At 40.4% G+C, this 25,498-nt stretch overlaps 1 protein-coding gene across 1 annotated transcript; it reads right to left on the reverse strand.

Moving 5' to 3' along the window:
• Positions 1-1,229: 1,229 nt before the first annotated feature.
• atp1a3b (ATPase Na+/K+ transporting subunit alpha 3b) lies at positions 1,230-25,481 on the reverse strand. The gene is made up of 21 exons (XM_057340825.1): positions 25,022-25,481; positions 15,803-15,916; positions 15,658-15,717; positions 15,244-15,447; positions 14,738-14,851; positions 14,512-14,646; positions 14,291-14,408; positions 13,538-13,806; positions 13,197-13,395; positions 12,853-13,097; positions 12,182-12,374; positions 11,777-12,089; positions 6,802-6,952; positions 6,527-6,695; positions 5,766-5,920; positions 5,476-5,599; positions 5,233-5,378; positions 4,964-5,094; positions 4,754-4,855; positions 3,080-3,171; positions 1,230-2,591 (listed from the first exon to the last, which is right to left on the reverse strand). Exons 1-21 carry the CDS (start codon positions 25,025-25,027, stop codon positions 2,563-2,565), a joined length of 3,069 nt encoding a protein of 1,022 aa, XP_057196808.1. The 5' UTR covers positions 25,028-25,481; the 3' UTR covers positions 1,230-2,562.
• Positions 25,482-25,498: the final 17 nt, after the last annotated feature.

The following is a 25,498-nucleotide window of genomic DNA, read 5'->3' on the forward strand; positions in this document are numbered from 1 at the left end:
TCAGGAGCAGCCAATCGATATTCCATTACAGCAGTGCAGTAAGGAGGGAGGGAGGAACACTGCAGTGAACCCATTGCATACTCCCAGGGGACATTAGGGCTGTGTGTTTGTGTGTTGGGCAGCCCAATTTTGCAAGTCTGTATTTTGCTATGACACAAATGTATGGTGAGTGCTGCAGTCAGCATGTCATATACGCTGTTGTTGCAAAAAGCAAGATATGTATTTTTAATGTGGAACCATTTTTAATGTGCATTTTAACTTTCTGCACATGAGTGCAGCCATCATAAATAGGAAGAGATAAAAACTCTGATGTTCTTTTACGATGGTCTGTATGCTCTTTTTATTTGGAGTCCCAGAAACCTGAATGGGACATAGGTAAAATAATACTTAAAGGGATAGTTCACCCAAAAATTAAACATTCTGTCATCATTTACTCACCCTCGAGTTGTTTCAAATCTGTATAAATTCCTTTGTTCTGATGAACACCTAGAAAGATATTTGGAAGAATGCTTGTAACCAAACAGTTCTTGGCAACCATTGACTACCATAGTAGGAAAAATGACTGGTTGTCAAAAGTTCCAAAGAACTGTTTGCTTTCCTACATTCTTCAACATATCTTTTATGTTCAACAGAACAAAGAAATGTATAAAGTTTTCCTTTAAGTTTGAAACAAATCTTTTTTCCTTTATAATTATTGTAAAACATTCTCTTTTTGAAGTATGTTTTTCACAAATGTGATTTTCATCCAATACGGTAACATTGTTTTTGTTGGGGGTCCATCTGACCTCTGACTACTGTCTTTAGTGTACTTTTCCACACATAGATTACTGGCAGAAATGCACTGCTACATAGTGAACATCAGTCACAGAAAGAAAAATCTTTGCATTTATTCATGTTTTATGTAGGTATATATAAAGTAATGTAATATATTTCAGAAGTGTGTGAAATTAAAATTTTGTTTTAAAAGAGTTCTCATAGGAGTGAAAAGGCCATATTTTGCTCAAACCAAGAAAAAACGATTTGTCTCTCTCCAAACATGTGCATTAAAAAACAACCTACTTTTATAACAGAAGAAGTATTAAACATATTAAACATCTTAAAAATGTCCAATTGAAGTTTGCATTAGTTGCAAGGACCATTATAACAAGTCATAATTATACTAATGTTCAAACTCTCAAATCTGATAAAGTCATGAATGAAAAAGGGGGGAAATAAAGACTCAGACATAGTTTTGTAGTATTAAATGTACTAGATGTTTTATTGGAGTTGACCTCTTTCAGACACACTGTTCTATCAAACGTATTTTATTTCTGTGTCTCAACATCCACACATCAGTCAGATGAACAGTCAATGAGTGACTGCAACAGCGTACCATCCCTCACCGCACGCGCACACATTCAGAACACAAGACCTGATACTGTCAAACTCATTGCATCTTCATATAAACCAGCTGTGGAGCCCTCACACACCAGGCTCAATTGGTTAGTCAACAAAACCTTGAGACTTAGATGATGAATCTTTTGATTTTGATATGAGAGATATCAGTTGAAATCTGTACCTGTGCCAGATATGTGAAAATGTGACCAAAGCAAGGAAACAAAACCTGATGCGTTTAGTTTTGTGATGGCAGTAGATTTTGTTACAGAGACGCCGTTCAATATCATGCTGGTTTTCTGTGCAACACTTAATATGAAACTGACCTGGTTCCATTCATGCGAGCACATACAAAGAGAATCATTTTATGCTGTTTTTAGTGTTTCTGTTTTCCATTATACGTCTTTATTTGTTTAATTCAGAGGTGGTAATGTTTACATTTTTTCCTAAAACACACAGAATTTGAGAGTGTAATTGAAATATTTTTGGATTATTGTAACAAGCACACCAACAATGACAGACAGAATTAATGACGACGAGAGATAAAGAGAAAGAAGGAAATGATGTGAATGTGAGAAACAGAATCAAACTGCTCCCATCAAACTTTAATGGGAAATAAAAAACTATTCAAAGCCACTGAGCCGTCCCATTATATTCTTTACTGAACAAAGAACATAATATGACCTCGCATGCAAAATTCTTAACAAAAAATAAATGTAACTTTAAAAAAGTAAAACAGAGAGTCTACCGGTGTGTGGGTTAGGATCCAACAACAGGTTTGTGTGATCTGTGTATCCGTGTGTGACTGTAGGACAGATGGTGTAGAGGAGGATGTGAAGGGACTGGTGGAGGGACGGCCATTTTAATAGGAGAGCGTACATACTTTCTTTTTTGCGTCAAAAGCTCCTTTCGAATCTACATAATGATTATGCAGCTGCCAATTTGAGATATATAGAATACTTTATGTACACAGCCATGTGAAAATACATGCAAAGAGTATTATAGGCAATGGGGGCATGACAGTCGAGAGTCTGAAAGGTGCTTCATGGTTTCTTCGTTGGGGTAGACGTGCTATTGGTTTTGTCTCTTTGATGGGGGGAATGGTTGTGAGCCTTGGTCAAGAGAGAAGTTGAGAAGTAGAACAAAATGGAAGATGAAGGAATGTGAGTTGAGAATATAATTTGTTGATCAATAGTATGTTTCCTTCTCCACCCAACCTGCAAGAAAAAGAGAGTTTTTTTCTTGAAAAAAGATCATGGTGATGGATCATTTTAGGTTTTACACAACCAAGAACATCTTCCTAGTGAAGCTAGTTGACCAACCAATGTTACCAATTACCGTGCTATGTTGTCACAGTACTGAAGTTGTACTTTTGAATATAACGATGTACATATGCATCTGTCCAATATTATCATACTAATTTTATGTTAATATATCTCTGCTGTCCTTCTGAAAGCTCTTATGTCTAATTTGGCTGTTTTTCTGAAATTTTTATTATTTTTTTTAATTTAATGATTAAAAACGGTGTTGTCAAAATTGACAAACACTTTTTAATTCTTTTTAATGGCAAAACCCAGTGACAAACATAAAAGGTGAGTAATAATAATGATTACAAATCACAAAATACGGAGTTAGGAGGTTTTGGAAGGACAGTGACAATATAATGTATCTTGCATGTTTGTGGGAACAGGGAGGAGAAACGCACCTCCGGGGTTCCGGCGTAACAGCAGCTTTCGAACCTCATCGTACACAAAGATTAAGAAGCTGTATGGAAATGCACAGAACCACCAGGTTGGCCTGAAGAAATGAACAGATCAATTCAATTATTTCACATAATGAATAATATGTACACCTTTACAGTGATCATATACTGTATCATATGAGTATTAGATAAGACTATGTCAGTCGCTGGAGTGTTTATGGTATTTGTTTTTTAAGAGTGTTTTCACATATAGCTTTTCACAAAAAAGCAGTTCACTTAAAGTGAACCAGAAAGGGAACTAGCCGAAAATGACCTCAGTCCTTTTGGTGTTCACAGTATAGTGGACTCAAAAGAGAGCCCAGTTCTTTTTTGGGTCCTCTTGAGCACTAAAGTGATCTCCGACCTTTTTTGTTCACACCATAACTTCATAAGGACACCAGTTTTGTGTGCAGCAGTGGATTTTGGTGTTCAAGACTTTTCAGTAAATCTTTAATAATTACCATTGGTTATTAGTATTAAGTATCATGAATTAACAGCATTAATATATTGATTTGTTAATTACAGAAAAACTGCACAACTTGTTAGTTCATATAAGTTAATTTTACAATTTAATAATATTAAAAGAATGGGTTAGTAAATGTTGATATTAATCAAGATTGTGTTGATAATGTGATGTTCAGTAGTAGGTCAAATTAATGAATGCAGCAAAATAATGTTAAAACTAAAACTAGTGGGTGATCTTCCCAAAAAAGTAGTCGTAACTCAGAGTCAGATATGCCAAGTACAAAATATATATTTTAACATCACTATTATTGAAATTAACAGAAAATATAATATCCAGAGAAGGTCTGAGTACGGTTCGCTTTTGGGGCCTTTTAGGGGGGTCTGAGATCACTTGGATTGTTCACATACACGCTGCTGCAAGAGCGATTGGAAGGCTCAAACGAACTAGGTGTGCAAACACTCTTAATAGGGGTGCAAGTATTTGATCTAACAAAGATTTTATTTAAAAATATGCCGAATACAGCACAAACGAAAATAAACTGATAAACACTGCATACACTGAAAACTATAAAAAATAAACACACTGAACACATTCTGCAGTCACTATAAATAAGATCATTAATTTCACAGTTAGGAAATATTAGAAAACATTAGAAATGTTGCCTTAGCAATAATTGATAAATGGTAAAGACTAAAACTAAAAAAGAGTTTATTTGCAAAAACAGATCGTTTTGTATCATGTTTTTTATGTGTTTTCATGTTTTTATTGTGTTTTATTTTGTTAGTTAGCTGTTAATTATTATTACTTTTACCCAACTGCTGTTTGATTGATATTACTTGGAATGCACAATAAAAAAACTGAGTTATCTGTTTTTGCAAATGAACTCTTCAATTATTAACTGGAACTAAATAGAAATTAAAACTATAACTGAAGTACAAAAAAACTTACAGCAACATAAAAATAAATAATGAAATGACAAAAACTTGAAATTTACATGAAAGCTAAAATATAAAAACAAAAGCTAATTCAACATATTAATAAAACAAACAAAGAAAAAACTACAATAGCTGGTACAAACAGCATGCATTTGTGTTTTTGAGTAGAAAAGATCCCTAGCACGTGATGTATTTTTACACATTTGTTCATATGTACAGTATGTGTGGTAAACTCACTTAAGTGGGTACATTCGAAGGGCCACATCCATGCCTGGGCAGTATGAGAGGAACGCAGCGAGAGCTGTTTCTTCAAACAGCCCAAATATTAGGATCTTATTCCTGCGGAGGACACACACAATTACATTAAAAATGCCTCTTACTTCAACGTTGTCACATGTCCAAACACATACATGAACACACACACACACACACGTTTCCTGAACTCACTTCATGCCCTGCTGGAACACTGAGTTGCGTCTGGTCTTGCAGATGATGACATCAGCCCATTGTACAACCACAATACTGACAAAGAACGCTGTGTGACATGTGAACTCAACAATCTTCCTCTGCTCGTATGTCTGTGGGGCACGGACACGCAAACACGTTTACAACATGCTTCTCACTACAGATGGAATGTTTTTTTATAGAGATCTACCGCGTCTGAACATCTAGACACGCATGCACAGCACGCATGCATGAGAGGACCTGGTACCCACCCACTGCTGTCCATAACTGTCCTCCAGGTCATTATTGGAGCGGTCATCCCAGTTGAGTCTGATGCCCACAAGCAGAGAGGGCAGGAAGCCGTTCTCGGCCAGAATCACAAAGTAGGCGAAGAAACCACCCAGAGCCTGGATCATACCTACACACAAACACACCCACACACATACGTTTTTCAACATTAACAGAACTAAGCTGTTTTATAAACACAATCTATTATTCTCAGCATTTCAACTAACCAATCTGTCCGTAAGCGATGCTTATAAGACGCTCATTCACAAGTTTGTCTCTCAGAGGGTTCCTTGGCTGCCTTTTCATGATGTCACTCTCAGCAGCCTCGTAGGCCAGGGAGATGGCGGGGACCTGCGGAGGTAGAGACAAAAATATTGTAAAAATGTCTGTGTTTACAGATGAGTTTGTACGGAGCTTGATGTAAGCAAGAGTGTGTTTATCTCAAATTATCTTGAGTGTTTGTGTGTAAAAAGCATCGTTGAGTGTGCATTCCGTAGTTCTAACTGCTATATATCACCATGTCAGTGCCCAGGTCGATACAGAGGATGGTGATGGTGCCCAGGGGCAGAGGGATATTGACTATGATGAAAAACAGGAAGGGGGTGATCTCAGGGATGTTGCTGGTCAAGGTGTACGCAATGGACTTCTTCAGATTGTCAAAGATCAGTCGACCTGCAAGAAGACAAATGCATTTACATTTCCTGTAAGGCAGAGTTCTCCAATTCTGCTCCTGGTGAGCTACCGTCCTGAAGATTACAGCTCCAACCCTAATCAAACACAGCTAAAGCAGCTAATCAAGGGGTTCAGGGTTGCTTGTTAAATACAAACAGGCAGTCTGCAGGACGGCTTGGAGGTCCCTGCTGTAAGGTGTTTTAGCTAAAACACAGGAGGTGCGTTCCATTTGACCGTAAGTGGACTGCGAAGTGGACATCACAGGGTGTTCGCCAATTTTAATGAGATTCCAATCCGAAGGGAGCATACAGTTTCAGTTTGAAGGGCACTGCGAACGGCGTAGGGAATAAGGGAACATCGATACATCACTTCGCTGGAAGTGGAAAGGGAAAAATCCCCCAACTGCCATTGCGCTGCGTCATGAGTCAGAAAAACTACGGACGAGTTTACGTTTGCCTTGCAGGGCATTCCAATTAAGTGTTTTTTTTGTCAGCAAAGTCCACTTCAACGGATATTCCATGCTCAGGGAGTAGGGAGCAGTGAACACTGCGTAGGAACCCTATCAAATGGAACGCAGCTAGGTTCTGTCCTCCTCTGAGGTCTTACCCTCTTCCACTCCGGTGACAATGGAGGCAAAGTTATCGTCCAGCAGAATCATGTCAGCAGCCTGTTTGGACACATCAGAGCCAGAGATGCCCATGGCAACACCGATATCAGCCTTCTTCAGGGCGGGAGAGTCATTCACACCGTCACCTGTTACAGCCACGATCGCCCCCTGAAAGACAACAAAACACAGAGAAAGGAGAAGACATAGAAACATAGGATTAGGAATGATATAAATATAAAGCATCTTGACTCTTAATATGCCGGGGTGGGTGTACCTGTCGCTGGCAGCCCTCGACAATGATGAGTTTCTGCTGTGGAGAGGTCCTAGCAAACACAATCTCCGTGTGGTTTCTCAGAACGTCATCTATCTGCTCCTGAGAATAGTCCTTCAGATCTGTGCCATGAATCACACATGCTTTTGCATCCCTACAACACACAAAAATGAACAATACAATCTGATTTAATCCCAGAAATAAATATGCTTTGAGTGTTTAAAAGCATTTAAAACAAAGACATTTTATGTCGTGAAATATTTAAACAGCTAATCAAATTCTTCTATTACATCTCAAAATATGCATGTTCTATACACATATCTATGCCTTTTTAAGTGCATGGGGTCATTAAAGCAAATGGAAGACATACTGTAAAAACTCTTTACCCCACGTGTTATGTTGATATATGATTTGTAATGAAAACATTCGTATGATATGTGACCCTGGACCGCACAAGACCAGTAGCATGGGAATATTTGTGTCAAAATTGTCGATATTAAGTAAAGATCATGTTCCATGAAGATATTTTGTAAATTTCCTACCGTAATATCTAAAAAAAATTTTGTGAGTGGATGCAGCAAAATCGCTGTAAGGGTTTTGTGTGTTTTTGTCATGTCTCTATTGTTCTTGTGAGTATTATTATTATTCTTAACCAATGGTAGTCTATGGTAGCCCTATGAACCGTAAGTAGGAAAATGGTGAAAATTGGCACATTCGTAGAGGTGGTACTCATTAGTCATGTGACCAAGTATGGGGTCTCTAGCACTCACTCTATAGCGCTACCAGCAGTTCAAAAATGCACTTTTCAAACGGCTGTAACTTTTGAACCCATGTACAAAAATTCTACTCGGCACACGTCATGCACTCGTCACGCTTATCGCATTCCATACGTTACACTAAGAATCCGCCCATTACAGTAGAGGCCATCTTGAAAAGTACATTATTGCGTTTTTTCGCTTCTAGTCCTAGAAATTGTGACTGATTGTCACGAAAATCGGCTGAAACAATCTTTGGACTGAGCCGCATACAAGAGATGCTCCGGAATGGAGATTTTCGCTGTTGCTCAAAAGTTACGACGCCGCAAACTTTTCAAAGTTGACCCAAAAATGGATCTTAGGCCGTATCTCAAACATTTATCGATCTATCGGTAAGAAACTTGGTACTCTTCATCGACACCTCAGACTGGGGGTCCTTGCCAAAATGGGGAACAGAGCCACCTATGGGTCGCGAGAATTGAAAAATGGCTAATTTTGCTCGTAACATTTGAAATGTTTGTCAGAAAACCGAGATCTCAGTGTCTACGGATTCCTTGTGTCATGCCAGATCGTACGATTATGATTCTGTCACGATTGAATGATCGGCCTGTCCCGACATGTTGAAATTTGTCATCAAAAGTGATATCTTTTGAACAGTATGACATATAGGCACCAAATTTGACACACGTCACCAAATTACAATCCCAAACGTATCCTTTAGTTTTCAAGACAGCGCCACCTAGCGTTCATGAGATATTACTCTTTTATATATTTTTTATTACCCTTGAACGCTGCTGGGTCAAGCATGCCAACTGAGTGGCACACCTGATAAATTGCAAGTCTCGGGTGCAAGAGATTGCTGGTTCGAACTTCGTGGTGCGCATTTATACATTTAAATTTGCAAGTATGTGCACAAATAGTGCAAGTAAGTAAACAAACGAAATGTAATGTCAATTTAGTACTGAAATAAAATAAAATAAAGTGCAATGTATGTAGTGCAACTTAAAGTGGTTTATAATACATGTAAATATATACAAACAGAAACAAGGTAAATACAAAATGACATTCTTTCATTGTCACTTCTGACATCTGTTCCTCCTGTACACTGAATTTCTGCTACTTTTGCTCTACTGTCTCATTTCAGCCGCGTCAGGGATGGCAGGCAGAGTACTTTACGTCAACTGAGTGGCTCATCAAATAAAACACACGCCTCGGGACTGCAAGGTTGCGGGTTTGAATCCCAAGTGACTCGCGTGGTGCTTGTATATATGAAGTGTACATTGTGATCACGTTCTGAGCTGTTGTTTAAACATATCAGTGTTTCGTGTACATATTGTTCTTGTGGCTGTGCGCTCTCATAGCTGAAACTTTGGTTAATGTTACATATCGCTACTTAAACCTCTATCAGCTTTGCTCAGCAGCCCGGTTGTGGGATCACAGGCGTGGAGTCTTTGCATGCTGTGGCCGTATTCCATAATTTTATGTAAATTGTGCAGTTTTACTTTGTTGTCACCTATTCTTCTCGACCTGTGTGGGCATGCTGTGGGTAAGCTGGGGGAAGTGTGGGCATACTGGGAGAAGTGTGGGTACACTGGGGGAAGTGTGGGCATACAGGGGGAAGTGTGGGATGGGTGTGGGCATGATGTGGGTACACTGGGAGAAGTGTGGGCATACTGGGAGAAGTGTGGGCTGTATGTGGGCATTCTGTGGGCATACTGGGGAAGTGTGGGCATGCTGTGGGTACACTGGCGGAAGTGTGGGTACACTGGGGGAAGTGTGGGCTGTGTCTGGGCATGTGAGGGAAGTGTGGGCTGGGTGTGGTGGGTACGCTGGGCAAAGTGTGGGCTTGGCCCCGGTGGTGCTGCTTGCAGCTCTTGTTTTGAAGTTGTTTTTGTAGTTCTGTTTCTTGGTCATTGTAGTCTCTTGTAGTTTCCCTGCCCTGATTGTTCACAGGTGTTCCTTGTTTGTATAAGTGGCCCTCATGTAACCATTGTCCTTTGTCTAGCATTGTTGTTGTTCGTTAAGCTTATGTTTTGTTTAGTTCATATTTTTGATGTCAGGTCATGTATTTTGCTCACTTCATATTTTGAGTAAATAAACACTGCATTTGGGTTCTTTTAAACTTGCCTTCAGTGGACTGTCATTACAGACAGCTAGACCTAAACATGAACCCAGCAGTTAGTTTGTTAGGCCTTAGTCAAGGAGATTGATGCATAGAGGATTATGTGTCAGACTTTTGTGGACTCTGTCACCAAGTGGATTTTAATGAAGTGGCGCTCAAGGACATTTTTTGCGTGGGTCTCAATGAGCCCATACGTTCATCTTTGCCTGGGGGGAAAATTCAATTCTCTCTGATGGAATATATTTACTATGCACTTTTATCTTGTGGCTCCCCCTTCGAGGTGGAGGCTGCCCCTAAACATTTTTTGGGAGGGGGCAGTTGGCCTCAGGCTCCATTGGCCAAGGAGGCAGACCCAGCACAGCAGCCTGCATGCTCCACATTCAAGATGGCCACCAGTCCAGAGCCTGCTCCACATTCAAGATGGCCACCAGTCCAGAGCCTTCTCCACATTCAAGATGGCCGCCAGTCCAGAGCCTGCTCGCGAGATGGCCGCCAGTCCAGAGCCTGCTCGCGAGATGGCCACCAGTCCAGAGCCTGCTTGTGAGATGACCACCAGTCCAGAGCCTGCTCGAGAGATGGTCGCCAGTCCAGCGCCTGCTCGAGAGATGGCAGCCAGTCCAGAGCCTGCTCGCGAGATGGCCGCCAGTCCAGAGCCTGCTCGCGAGATGGCCACCAGTCCAGAGCCTGCTTGTGAGATGACCGCCAGTCCAGAGCCTGCTCGAGAGATGGTCGCCAGTCCAGCGCCTGCTCGAGAGATGGCAGCCAGTCCAGAGCCTGCTCGCGAGATGGCCGCCACTCCAGAGCCTGCTCGCAAGATGGCCGCCACACCGGTGGTTCGAAGTCCGGTGGTCCTGGAGGCATCTGTTCCTGAAGTCCTGTCACCGGAGTCAGCTCTGTCGGTTGTGGCTGCAGCTTTGTGGTGTGTCTGGGGTGTGCACTGCTCTTCAGTTTTGTGTGTTTTTGTCATGTCTTTTATTTTGAAGTTGTTTTTGTAGTTCTGTTTCTTGGTCATTGTAGTCTCTTGTGTTTCCCTGCCCTGATTGTTCACAGGTGTTCCTTGTTTGTAATTAGTCTTGTTTGTATAAGTAGCTCTCATGTTACCATTGTCCTTTGTCTAGCTTTGTTTTTGTTCATGTAACCGCTGTCGGTAAGCTTATGTTTTGTTTAGTTCATGTATTTGATGTCAGGTATTTTGCTCACTTTGTATTTTTGCTCATATTTTGAGTTGATAAACACTGCATTTGGGTTCTTTTAAACTTGCCTTCAGGGGACTGTCATCACAATCGCTAACAAAAATGCCAGAAAACACGCATACAAACATCACTCGCTGCTGCCTGCTCTTTGGGCAGGGACATATATGTTGCACGTGCTACGAAAAAAATCGGTCTGTGCTAAGAATAAATTAGCGTGTGATACAGTTTGACAGGGGCATTAGACAGAGCAGCTTGTTTGTGTGAAGTGCATTTCTTATTGTACTTGTTTGCGTGTAATATTAATCAATAACGACCCGTCAAAAAAGTCCTGTTAACCTGAACACTCCGAAGAAAAAAATACTGTAGTGTACTATAGTATTTGCTAGAGAAAATTGTAGTACCCTTGTAGTAAATTGATAAACTGTAATAAAGACTGTAGTATTGTCAAGTAACTCCCCACAGGAGGACAATAGTAGGATTAAACTCAAATACACTTTAATAATGTCATTTGTCAGTTACTTGCCTATTCATGTGATGAGCTGCACTCGCATATTTTTTAATGATGACAACAGGCGTTTTATACTTGTGATACAACTTTTTGGCCTGTGCTACAAAACTTTAAACCGATTAACAACTTTAAATGTTCTCAATATTTTGATTTTTTTTGCACCCTCTGATCCCAGTTTTTTAAATAGTGGTATCTTGGCCAAATATTGTCCTATCCTAACAATCCATACAGATGATGTATAAATCTCAATTTCGAAAAATTGACCCATAAGACTGGTTTGTTGTCCAGGGTCACATATTAGAAGAAAAACATTTATATTTGAATTTCATGTCAAATGCATATCTGTTTGCATTTTATTTGGCTCTTCAATGTGTAGTATCAGTCCGGCCGGTGGTCTTACCTGGGATTGACCTGACTGACGGGGATGTTGAGGCGGGCAGCAATGTCCTCCACAGTCTCGTTACCCTCCGAGATGATGCCCACACCCTTGGCGATGGCCTTAGCCGTGATGGGGTGATCTCCTGTCACCATGATGACCTTGATTCCAGCAGACCGGCACTTTCCCACAGCGTCGGGCACGGCAGCACGGGGCGGGTCAATCAATGACATCAGCCCCACGAAACACAAGTTGTCTGTCTGGAAGTTCACATCTTCTGTGTCAAAGGCAAAGCCTTTTGGGAACTGATCCTCGGGCATTAAGAAATGACAGAACCCTGAAGAAAGGAGACAAGTTCATCTTACTGCAACCGTGCATATACATTTCATATATTTGTACAATACATTATATGATATATAATATACTCACCCAATACTCGCTCTCCAAGTCCTCCAAGCTCCAGGTAGGCATTCTGAAAGGCCTCCTTCATCTCCTCATCCATGGGCTGCTCTTTCCCCTGTAGCATGATGGTAGAACAGCAATCGAGGATGCGCTCTGGCGCCCCCTTCATCACCAGCAGGTAACGGTTATCATTGGGGTCCTCTGTCTCATGGACGGAGAGCTGGAATATAAAGAGGGATTAGACAGAGCCGATCCATACTATACGCAGACTACGCAGGTTGCGTAGGGCCTCTGCACCACCAGAGGGCCCCCTTGAGTAACGAATAAAAAACTATTGTAAACAAGACACTGTTTTAATCACTTGAGGATTCAACTTTAGAGGAATCATTTGGAAATGTCCTTTTTAATACTTAATTTATTTAATTACTGTTACATATTTGGATAGCATGCAGTGGGCGGCAGGTAATGACATGCGCATGATGTGCTGATATGCGTCTTTACAAATGACCATGGCTGGGTTTCCTGAAACCTTCGTATCACTACGTCGTTCTTAAGAATATATCGCTACCACTCTAAAGGTATAACTTAAGAATGACGTAGTGCCAAGAAGGTTTCGGGAAACCCAGCCCATGGCTTTAAAATGGAGCTATCCATTAAATGCTAGTTGCATTTTTAAATTCTAGCAGTTGATGACAAACCTGGTATTTGTTGGTAGAGTTGAATGGAATTTCAGCGACTTTCTTGTTCTTCTCTCTCATCATCTTGACAGAGCCACAGGACAGTTCGATACACTTGAGCAGGGCAGATTCAGATGCATCACCCGCCACGTCCTTCTTCAGGATAGGCAGAGATTCCTGTCCTCCTTTAAACACCGCTCGGTTACACAGCGCCGCCACACGGGCCAGAGACACCCATGTCACAGAGCTCTTATCAAATGATGCACCTAAAGAACAAGACCAAAGCAGACATTGTAAAAAAAAACAGTGTGTCAAATTGCAAGAGTAGATCTGCAAAGCATTACGGAAGGAAAAAAATAGCAAACCGGATTGATCTTCAGTGGTGTCGGCTTCGTGGATCTGGTTGTCGAACCACATGTGTGCCACAGTCATTCGATTCTGGGTTAGAGTTCCAGTCTTGTCAGAGCAGATAGTTGAGGTGGAACCCAGAGTCTCCACAGCTTCGAGATTCTTTACCAGACAGTTCTTCTTAGCCATCCGCTTGGCTGTCAGAGTGAGACACACCTGAGACACAGACCAACAAGGAAATATTAAATGGAATGAAAAAAAGACAAAATTTGCTGAATGATGATATGGTAGCACTGTAAACTCTTGAATTAGATTTAGATGTTTAAATAAATATATGAGTATAATATATGAGGCTCACGGTGACAGTTGCCAGCAGACCCTCGGGCACATTAGCGACGATGATTCCGATGAGGAAAATGACAGCCTCCAGCCAGGTGTATCCAAGGATGACAGACAGAATGAAGAAACTGATTCCCAGGAAGACGGCCACACCTGTGATGATGTGAATAAAGTGCTCGATCTCCTTGGCGATGGGGGTTTTCCCCGACTCGAGTCCTGAGGTGAGTGTGGCGATGCGCCCCATCACGGTGCGATCGCCGGTGCAGACCACAATGCCACGAGCGGTACCTGACAGACACACAGAAACGCTCAGGACCAGTGTTGATGAAGCTACTTTAAAATGACTCAGAAGTAGCTAAAGCTGTAATCCGTAACTTTTTTAACCTTTTAGTTTAAAATAAATGAAAATCAATATAGATCAAGTAAAACAATTGTCTTTAAAACTGTCTCTTATCTCACCCCAATTCGCAATAGTAAGCTTATAGTAATGATTTAATTAATTAATTAACGTATTAACGTTGACCCGAGTACAATTTTATAGAAAATGTTAGTTGAACCCACATTAAGAAAAGTTTGTAAATTGCAGTTTTATGTTTTAAACAGAGAGACAAAGGCTTTTCAAGCTACCCTTTAAAAAAGTAGTTAATGTGTCTAACCAAAAATTGCTAAATATGTTGAAACTAAAATGTGTTGTCTGGCAGAAGATTTTTGATAAATATTTATTAGGATTATTTAAAACTAAATTTGACTATACTACATGTAAATCCCACACCTTCCACACAGTTAGTTGAGAAGAAAGCGATGTTGCGAGTTTCCAAAGGGTTGTCATGGGTACAGTCAGGTGATCTGGTCTGAGGTTCTGATTCACCAGTGAGGGAGGAGTTATCCACCTGTGTATGATGTCAGAAACACAAATATGCATGACTACTGGGTACCACCATAAAAAGTGTCTGCTTGGTAGTGATATCTCGTCATTATGAACAGTTGAGGTACCTTGCAGCCATGAGCCGAGATGATTCTGAGATCAGCTGGGATTCGGTCTCCACCTTTGACTTCTACCAGATCGCCTGCTACCACCTCTTCAGCATTGATCTGCATCTTCTCTCCTTCACGGATCACTAACGCTTGCTGTTGACAGAAAGAATGTTATATCCACTCACATTCCTGCTGGTTTTTGTCGAGTTTATGCATGTTTTAATTTGCATGGAGAGATGTGTACCTGAGGCACCATGTTCTTAAAGGACTCCATGATCTTGGAGCTTTTTGCCTCTTGGAAGTAGGAAAAGCAGCCGGTGATGATGACCACAGCAGACAGCACGATACCCAGATACAACTGAGAAAAGACCAGAAAAGACATTTAACTCCACTATCATTTGATTCCCAACAAATCTGAAAATACGTATAGAGTAAATATGTGTGTGTGTGTGTGTGTGTGTGTGTGTGTGTGTGTGTGTGTGTGTGTGTGTGTGTGTGTGTGTGTGTGTGTGTGTGTGTGTGTGTGCGCGCGTGCATGCGTGTGTGTGTTTATAGATTATATATGTGTGTGAGGAGGAATGAGGTGGGAGGTGGACTTCTCAAATTTGTTCACATTAGAGGAGCCAAAGTCTCCCCAAAGAAAATGGCTTAAACATAAATAACAAAACAAAAATCTGTGCATATATGTTTCTGTACGGGTTTATACTGTAGATAAAGAATAGAAAAAAATGGGAATAGAAAAGTTCTCACATTATCTCCAGCTGGCTCGTCCTCAGTAGCGGCCTGAATGGCATATGCTAGAAAGCAGAGAATGGCTCCGATCCACAGCAAGACGGAGAAACCACCGAAGAGCTGACGACAGAATTTAACCCACTCGGGTGTTGTGGGAGGTGGAGTGAGAGCATTTGGTCCATCTCTAGCCAAAAAGTCTCTGGCCTTTGCACTGGTCAAACCCTTTTTGCAGGGAGAGAGAGAGAGAGAGAGAGAGAGAGAGAGAGAGAAAGACTCTTAATTTATCTGAATTAAACCCTACAAAATATTTTTTATGTAACCCACACAAAAAGTCTCTGTACCAGTGAAGACTGCTGATGTATGCTGCCCCCTAGTGTTCATTAAGAAGTAGTGCAGTTCAACAACTGCAATTCGACACAAAATAATAAATACCTGAACAATGTCTGTCTGAAACTTCCGGCATACTTCCTCAACTGACATCTTGTGTTCTGTCTGAAAAATGAGTTAAAAAAGCCACATTTATGAAAAAAGACAAATAAAACATGACAGTAAACACAAATCTGTCAATGAGTCTTACCAGAGGAACTTCTTTCTTCAGTTCATCGAGATCCTTTGTTCCCTTCTTCTTGGGAGAACCTTTATCATCTTTATCCTGTGTGGTGGCCACACGGTAGCTATCTGACCGTCCATACTAAAACATAACGGACAGAGAAAAGAATCATTTCCGTTCTGTCAGCTGTGGACTTCACACTGAATTCATAAATCATTTATTATTAGCGGTCTGGTGGATTTATAATACTGGAAGGTGACTAAACACAGCAATCTTTCTCACTAACTGTGGTCACCTTAAAAAGGTTATATATTGACCCAAAATCACTATCTGACAAACAGAGCATATAGAAAACGCATCATTTTCATCAAAGACAGCTCTAATTAGGCTGAATATGAGTCTGTTTTAGATCACAGTGACATGAAATGTCTGAGACGCGTAGTGAAAATCTTTTCAACACAAACACAGTTTAGAGGGTCCATAACAGCATAAATCTGATGTTTTATACTTTTTTCTTTAGCTGAATGAAGACAGAGATCAAAGAGTTCTGTGCGTTTATACAGAGGCGGAAGAGGTGCAATATTCTACAGCAGTATTTTTTTTTATAATAAGCTCTCAGAAAGCCTGAGAGAAATGTATTTAGAGGTGGAGATGAAGAATGAATATTTAAAATGAATTTATGTGAAAGTACTGCTATATTTTACCTCATGGCTACACTAAATTGATTTTCTCACGTTTTTATTACATTTCGTAGTCATTTAAGGAGGTTCATCATCACTTAACATGTGAGAAGATGAAAGCTTTAGGTTAACATGCACTTCATTATTTTATATGGCCAAAATTAAAATAACTGAGCTTAGAATACAATTGTGCAAATTGTTGTATTAAACTCTCTCTCCTAGGTCGAGGTAGTTAATATGTCATGGACAGAGTTTGACCTTTTAACTTTCAATGTAGTATCATTATTCGCTCCCTTGGTAAATCTTTTGTTCTTATTGGCTGGATGTGAGGACGACTGCAGCGCCGCATTAATACAGCAGAGCCAAGATGGCTCCCCTGAGACTCTGTGGCACTGTTTTAATAGAGCAGTCAGCATTAAAGCAGGAAACTGAGTATCATCTGACCACATCGACTGATCAATACTGAGCTTCCAGGAGAGCCAACATGGTTCCCTTCAGGGAGTACAGAACTATTTTTGTAGCACGGCCAATACATAAAGTACATTCCCTTCCAGGAAATTACCAAGGTAAGACCCTGGCTCGGCCTTAAACCCACTCCCTTTGTTCCCATTGACATTGATCAGTATACGGTGAACAGGACATCAGGCAGTAGAAAAATGGATTCACTAAACACTAGAACACCAATGACTCTGTTGACTTAAGAGATGACAAGATTTCCATTAAAAGGACAGTTCACTCAAAAAGAAAAATTCTGTCACCATTTACTCACCCTTGAGTTCTCCTCTGATGAACACAGAGAAAGATATTTGGAAGAATGCTTGTAACCAAACAGTTCTGGGACATCATTGACTACCATAGTAGGAAAAATGACAATGGAAGTCAAATGTGCCCCAGAACAGTTTGCTTTCCTACATTCTTCAAAATATATATATTTTTCTTTTGTGTTCAACAGAACAAAAAAATGTATAAAGCATTTTTTTCCTACTATGGTAGTCAATGGGGTCCAAGAACTGTTTGGTTAAAAGCATTCTTCCAAATATCTTTCTCTGTGTTCATCAGAACAAAGAAATTTATACAGATTTGTAACTTGAGGGTGATTAAGACAAAATTTTCATTTTTGGGTGAACTGTTCCTTTAAAGCCCCACTGCAATGCCTTATTTGACACGCAGCATTATTTGATGTAATTTCAATTGAAAAATGCAGAGCGCGCGAGACATATCGAGTGACACCGCCCCTTTTTAAAGCAACCGATAGCGTTTCGTTTATGGCACACAGTCAGCCTCGCAAAGCTGCATTTAACAGTGTGACAGCCACAGTGGTGTAAAAGTCTATTGAAAAGAATAGGAAGATCAGTGATACCAGTGATGTGTCATTTGAAGCTTGTTATTTACGTTGGTGAGTGACACTGGCGTTTGTCTTCTCCTTTACTCATCAAGGCTGCAATGTCTGATCTCATCCATAGAGCCTCAACATTCAACGTACATCTCACAAAATGATATTTGACTGAGGGTTTTATTTGCATTGTTATGGTCAACCGACACGCCTGCCTAGACGGGCACGCACGTAGACGCTCACACACATGGCCAGGTGACACCTATTAAAAAAGAATGAGAATGTGAGAGAGGATGGATAAAGAAGTGTAACAGTACAGGGGGCAGATGGAAAAAGAGAAGGCATGGTGGAGGGTACGACTGACAGATTGAGAGAGATATCCAAAGAGATAGAGATTGCGAGAGAGAGTGAGAGAGAACGAAAGGAATATTTGCCACTTGCTGTGGGGTAATTAGATATTGTCCTGCTGCTTTCTCAGTGTGTGAACTTTATCTCAGTGACAGCATTTAAAGCAACATTTTGTAGTTTTTCGACCTTAAAATAATGTCTCTAAAATGATTTCAGTGGTAGGACAACTCTTAACTGGACGAATTCTTCTCCCGCTGCTACCTGAGCAGCCTCAGAGCGGCTACAACCACACTTTGTGAGTTCTGTGTTCGGGTCGGTGCACACTGCCCTGCCCATCCCCTGCCTGCGGAAGAGTTTCCAAACGATGTTTCTGCATTCCTTCCATCGTTTCTGTTCCATCAGCTTATTCAATAAATTCACGTGTATCGCACTGCCCACGGGGGAAGCTTATACAGCAATATTATTTACGACACAAGTAACAGGCTTATCAACCACATGGGGGAACCCATGAGCAAATGTTCCAAAGTGTTGCTTTAATGCCTGGTAACTCTCAGCCGCACACCATGCCTGCCCAAACATTAAAGTGCATAAAAGTTCACCCCAAACCCTTTTATATGTTAGGTGGAATGTGAGGAACTAACAACCTCAACCTCTTCTCTTTCATTATGTGTCCAAAAGCAGAATTAACCTTTCCCAAACTGTTAAAATGAATGTTTTAGTAATGTTTTTATAAGCGAACAAAGCTTTTAACAGGTCACGCAAGCACACATGATGACCTTCACAACAGCCCACACAAGACACACACCAATAGGTCCGGTAACAAAAGCACGAGTGTGTGTGCGGCAGATGACACTCCTCAATAATTAAGTGAATAGAAAGTGAGGTCTCACTGATCTCACAGCCGAAACACCTCAGAAACACACATACCCAGTGTATTTCAATGGCAGTAAGTTAAAAAGCTCATGATAAAACTGATATCACACACATGGAGACACTACAAACATGCAACCCTCTTTCATCTCTATGATATTACAGCACCAGCTGAATACACACAGAAACAGAGGATGATGAGAGAAGTGCGAGGTGAACAAAATGTACAGAGAGGCATATAACATATAGTAATGTTTGTTGTTATACTTAATCTTCATGTTTTAATGGCAGGTGTGTATTATCTTTAGATGTAAAGGTGTGCGCGCGTGTGTGTGTGTGTGTGTGTGTGCGTGTGTGCGTGTGTGAGCAACTGCCTCAGATACATCTGCAAAGATACCTGCACTGCGGCGTAAATAGGAGAAGAGCTCTCTCTTGCTCTCTCAGACAGGCCCGGTGCAAATTTGGAGAGCTATCAGATGAATATTAACTTTGAGTAAAGCTTATGTTGAGAGATCCACTGTCAGAAATTCATTCGGTTAAGCTAATGTTGCTGGTCAAACAAAACAGAGCGATGTTTGAATACATTTTCAATCTAGAGATGATTTATTCATATTAATAAATATTAATTAAAAAAAAATTAAATTATTGTTCTATTAAATAGAAACCTATTAAAGTTGTGATTTCAGTTTCTGACGTGATTGTGCTCTTTTTGGTAACAATACGGATGTGTTTCTCATGAAGAAAAACTCTGATATGCTCTGTTAGACAACCAGATACAACAGGCTGGAATTACACGCTGCACACGGACATTTCTACTGACTGATTCGGAACACACGCAGGCTACAGAGGTCTGTCTCCTGAACTCTTATCACTAATTATTCATGCTCATGTAACTGAAGGACTCCGTATGTGCGTATGTGTAAACGTTCAGATCTCCATACATTCTTTAGAGTAAATAACACCAAGTGTAGCTGTCAGTTGCAGGTGACATTAACTTTAAAAACTGTGTAGTGCACGATGAGTCATGAATATTTTGGTTAAATGCCATGAGCCGCCCTTACAGCTTCAATAAGATCAGCAGGCCAGATTAAAGCTCACAGAGCATAAAACAGCCTGTCTGCCAGTAAGATCATAAAGTTTCTTTCTCCTGTACTCATCTCTCTTTCCCTCTAGCATTGAAAACCCCTGAACTCTGAACCGGGGACTGCATTTACAGCTGCTCCCAGTCTGCTACGTAAAACAATCTTCAGCAATTTTAGTCTTTTAGAAGAAACACCTTAGGGATAGTTTGTTTTGCCGTTAGTTATTGGTGGCATTTATATCTTGAACGGAAGATTCTGGACCGGAGGGAATCCCTGCCAGATCTTGTCTCCTCAGTCCAGTCTCTTCAGCAATTAGTCCGGATGAATATCTCCCGGCAGCTGTATATACAGCAGTTTAAACAACTGTATTGCAGCAGACACATCAATACTGCCCCCTCAGAGGGTATAGTACTAGTGTGACAGTGTAAATTATTTTTTTAAAGACATGTCAAACGGTCCTGTAAAGGCTAGAAGGCGAGATGTGGGATCGTGTGTGATGAGGATGAATTTGTACGTGTAACTCTGGGAAGACTGACCTTAACAGTGTCAGTCATGAGGACTGTGCTGTTGTTCAATAGCAGACAACACTTCATCCAGTATTTGAGTAAGTGTGTGTGTTTTTATATCCCGGTGGGGACCTAAACCTGAATGGACACAAACTCATGGGGACTCACTCGTGTCACCGTGCGGACCAAAATTGAGGTCCCCATGGGCAAAAAATCTTATAAATCGTACAGAATTATATTTTTTTAATCTGAAAATTCAAAAAGATTTCTATTATCTTTATAGGTTTAGGGGTAGGGGATAAAATATACAGTTTGTACAGTATAAAATCCTTACGCCTATGGACTGTCCCCATGGAGATAATAAACCAGACGTGTGTGTGTGTGTGTGTATGTGACCTTGGTGTACCATCTGTTATGCCGTGAGATGTAGACCAGGCAAATACAGATTAAATAATCTGATTACGGCAGACTGGGATTAGCTCCAACTGCATCATCTCAGTCTCAAAAGAGCCATATTCATTTTCAGTTTTAAAAGCGCGCCAGACCCACTAGACACACATAAAATATTTAAAACAGTCACACCTGACAATAATCAAATACTTTAGTAATTAAGTAAATTTAGTAATTACTTAATAAATTAGTTATTTAACATAATGAATATAATCATAATGCACTTACTGTGTGTGCACATAAAGTGATACCCAAACAGTTTAATATAGACATACTGTTTACTTTAAATAGAAATCTTAAATATAAATCAGGTTTAATGAGATTATTTAATCCACTTCTGCACCAAAGAATCCTTAAATAACCCAGGGCACAGCATGACACACATACACTTGAAGAAAAGAAAGAAAGAAAGAAAGAAAGAAAGAAAGAAAGAAAGAAAGAAAGAAAGAAAGAAAGAAAGAAAGAAAGAAAGAAAGAAAGAAAGAAAGAAATTAGTCTATTAGTAAATGTTGAAATTAACATTAATTCAGTTGAATAAATGCTGTAGAAGTATTGTTCATTATCAGCTCATGTTAGCTGATGCATTTACTAATTGTTAGCAAATAAAACCTTACTGTAAAGTGATACAGTAAGAAAATATATATATATATATATATATATTTGATATGGTCTGCGTTTTGTAAAATAAGAGGAATTCACTATCTATAATCTGTCTAAAAAAAGTGTTACCTCTCTATACCCCTCTTGTTTTTCTCCATTCATCATTCTATTCTGCCATCTGTCCAAACTTGATCCACTGAGCCCAGCAGCTTTACCAGGGTGTAGGGCATCTGTATGCGTGTGTGTGCTTGTGATTACAACAATAAATCACTGTCGTATGCTACAGTCACAGCAGGAAACAAAGATACTTGACATTTCAAGAGTTGTCTGTGGCTTCTTCTTTTTTCTTTAAACTAAAGTGTTATCTAACATCCAATATTGTGTAAAATATAGTGCATTTAATTAGTTTTTCTGCTTTAAGAGCACATTGGGAAAAGTCTATGATGTCCTAAATACTGCCTCTAAAGGCAGCCAATGCAGTTCTTTGGAAAATAGCATTGTTTACTGCAGCTTCGGTTAAAGCCAAGCTGTTCTGGACAGGGTCACAGAATTCCCTGTGGACTGTTCTTTCTCCGCTTCACCGTCCAACAAAGGATTACATTAATAAATGATTAGTGTGGTGAGGACGTGGAACATGAACCAGGCCCTCCACCCATCTCCCCACCAATGGACCAACAGAGCTGAGGGGGCAGTTACACTATATCACAGGAGAGGGTAATCTGACCTTGTCCACTCCACGCACAGACATCCCTGGGACAGAATGTGAAAATGAAACAGAACAAGATCCAATCAAACCCCCGACAACAGAGACTGTATGAAAGGTTTATGGTAAAGGGGAGTTCAGATGAAAAACTGAGAGCCAATTAGATAAAAGTCATATCAGCATGGTATGTGATGCTTTGAAAACAAGTTCACCGAAATACGAACTCACCATAATACAACACAATTCACTACTACTTTACATTGTGTAAAATCTATGCTAATAAGCACAATAATTTAACAGGAATCTAAATTCTCCGTTCTCGGATTAAATCACACACAATTTAACAATCATTCGTTCCACATTATGGACACCCCTGTCTCATTTTCTTTAGTCACTGTGTGCCCGTACCATCTGTACCCAGGTAACCTGGCCCACTCACACTGTGGAAACACAAGCTCAGTCAGGCTAATTACGTAACAGGATCTGTGTCTCTTCCTTCCACCCCCTCCCGACTACACAGTCCTGCTGCAGCACACCCCACCCCACCCCTTCCCCTGTTCTCCTCCCACATTCAATCAACAGCATATGCACACACATACGCACCCTGTCCCAAGTACTGCTGCATCGTCACGTGTCTAAAGATCAAGCGGTACATACTGTAATGTCACCACCAGATGTTTTCTCTCAGTTCAGTAATGTATATTGGCATGATATAAAGGTATGCATTGTGAGTTCATTAACATTACACACAATAGAAATGATTATATGCCAAGACTGTAACACTATAATTTCATCCGTTCTTTTCTCTTCTTTCAAACTGAACTATTACACAGTTACACAACTTCTACGTTATTTCTTAAGGCATTTATTTATTTACATTCTAATTTGGTAATAAGAGTGCTGTGATGATGCTGTGGATGTTGTAACACGTTCTGCTGGTGTTAAGAATTTTAGCTACATTTATACATGACCCCAATGAAGTTTAGTCAATATCTATTCGCTTTCGGCATCAGCATTTGCCTATCACAGACAGGTACAGGGAATTTCCACTCGCGTGGCTCCGCCTCGTGTCTGACGCAGAAGCGTCCTATGGGGAATGAAACAGCTGTGATGAGGATGGTGGTGGTGCATCACTGCGACAGCTATCGGAACATCACGCAGCAGTTAGCTCAAAATTATCCAAGCATCATAACGAAGTAAGAAAATAAGATAACCAGTGTTGTTTCTCTTAACCAGGTTAACCCAAGTACACAAGATTAATCCATGACTTGACAAAACTGTTCGCGTAATAATTTCTTGCACTGTTGGTACACTAGCTAAGTCATCAGTTTTGGAGCATGAGCTGCTGTGATTGAGCTCTGCAACATTGAGTGGTTCTAATAAACTTTTTTATTTTTTCCGTTAATATCTTAACTGCCGGTTCATCTGTCAGTGGTTAGTAGCCTACAGCAGCTGCGAACCGGCTTTTACTGCGCACCGCTATGCGCAACGACACGTCGTTATTCACAACTTCTTGTAGTTGTTGGACATGTTGATTAAAATCTAAGTGAAAATATAAATCTAAATTGGTGAATTATGCTGATCGGGGAAAATGCGCTGACATTCGTTTCACCCTCGACGCGGTTACACGATGTACTTGCATGAATTCTAATTGCTGTCAATGCAAATTCGACCTTTCGGGTCATCATTCAGAAACGAATCTATGAGATCTGCCATGCTCCGATGCCAAGCCAGTGATTACCCGCGCAGAGTTGTCACAGATGTTGGAAATAAGCCCGTTTGAGTTCACAGATTCCCAGTAACCGCATTATGACGCATGGATTTCAGCGATGGATCGAGATCAAGTGTGTGGACATATCCCGATACCACACAATTCTATAAACGCAATAATTCCGCAAACATGCATTGAATTCACATTCTTGTTAATTCATCCCTTCAGCGGACTGACTGTACAGAACAGGATATGCGCGTTGCGGTCGGTGACGAGAAGATACGGAAGGATGCGTGAGAGAGGGGAGGATGGGGGTTAAAGTAGGAGGAGGGGAACGATACCCACATTGCGTGCCATGAAAAGGAAAAACGAATAAAACACATCAAAATAACTGTATTTTTTTATAAAGCCATATAAACAATACGTGTGAATAAATAAGCAGAGTAAAATTAGTAAATTATACAAAAGAATGCGCACGCGCATGACGCAAAGGCAGTATGACGCAGTGATGCCCTTTAGAAAGTCTCTGACTAGCATAACCCGATTAGACTGGCACGAGAACGTCCAGATATAATCATTCACACTGCACCAATATACGCTTTCATTGAAGATAACCGCGTTATGTGTTTTGAAAAGCACATCGTCTAGACCACAGCAAAAGTTTGAAAACGTCGTTCAATTCACTCAAATAACACATTTTAATAATTAGGTAGTGGGCAACGTTTCTATAATGTCATAATCTGTTTGTCGCAGTCTCTGATGATGTATATCAATTTCGCATACGCTGTGTATAAGTCAATGTCATTCTGTCACTTTATGTCTGATAATGCAGGACATGAATCTGCAGTTTGTAGGATTCATTTGGATATAGTTTTTTTTTCATTAAAACATATTCTTGCACTTTTTTGAGTAAATGAGACAGTAAAAAGGAGATAAAAAGAGTGAGAGAGATGCCGGTCTTACCCCCATGGTTGCGCAGTCAGTCCGTTCTCCTCAGGTACAATGACAGTGATGGAGAGACAGCCTTTCACGAAGATAGGATGTCAGTAATCAAAAAAGATCTTAATAAAGCCGAACAATTAGAAACTGAGACTTCAACTTGTTTTTCAGTGCTTTACTCGGCCGACAACCTGAGAAACCTAATGCGCGTATACTTTCACGTCAATATATAAAAGTTATTCGTCGCAACATTAAGTTAACGTATCTGACAGCGTTCTAAAGAATGCGGATAAACTAATTGACCAAATGAAATCTGACAAAAAAGGCAGTGCATTTCGCAGAGATGCCGGTCTCATGCACTGCTCTTGGTAGTTGCGACAAAGCCGGCAAAACTAAGAAGCCGCACCGCCCCCTTTTGTGGTCTGGTCTCCCTCCGCGGCTCTGCCAAATGCCGCACCACTCCGCCTAGAAAGAAGCGCCGGTGGATGTAAGGGATGAGCT

Source organism: Triplophysa rosa, linkage group LG8 (genome assembly GCF_024868665.1).
Source record: "Triplophysa rosa linkage group LG8, Trosa_1v2, whole genome shotgun sequence".
Classification (NCBI taxonomy): domain Eukaryota; kingdom Metazoa; phylum Chordata; class Actinopteri; order Cypriniformes; family Nemacheilidae; genus Triplophysa; species Triplophysa rosa.

Coding starts and splice junctions, on each gene's coding strand:
- atp1a3b (XM_057340825.1), bottom strand. Junction 15,448..15,657: donor TTCAGACAGACATTGTTCAG/GTATTTATTATT, acceptor CCCTGCAAAAAG/GGTTTGACCAGTGCAAAGGC. Junction 5,921..6,526: donor TGTCACCGGAGTGGAAGAGG/GTAAGACCTCAG, acceptor GTCTTCTTGCAG/GTCGACTGATCTTTGACAAT.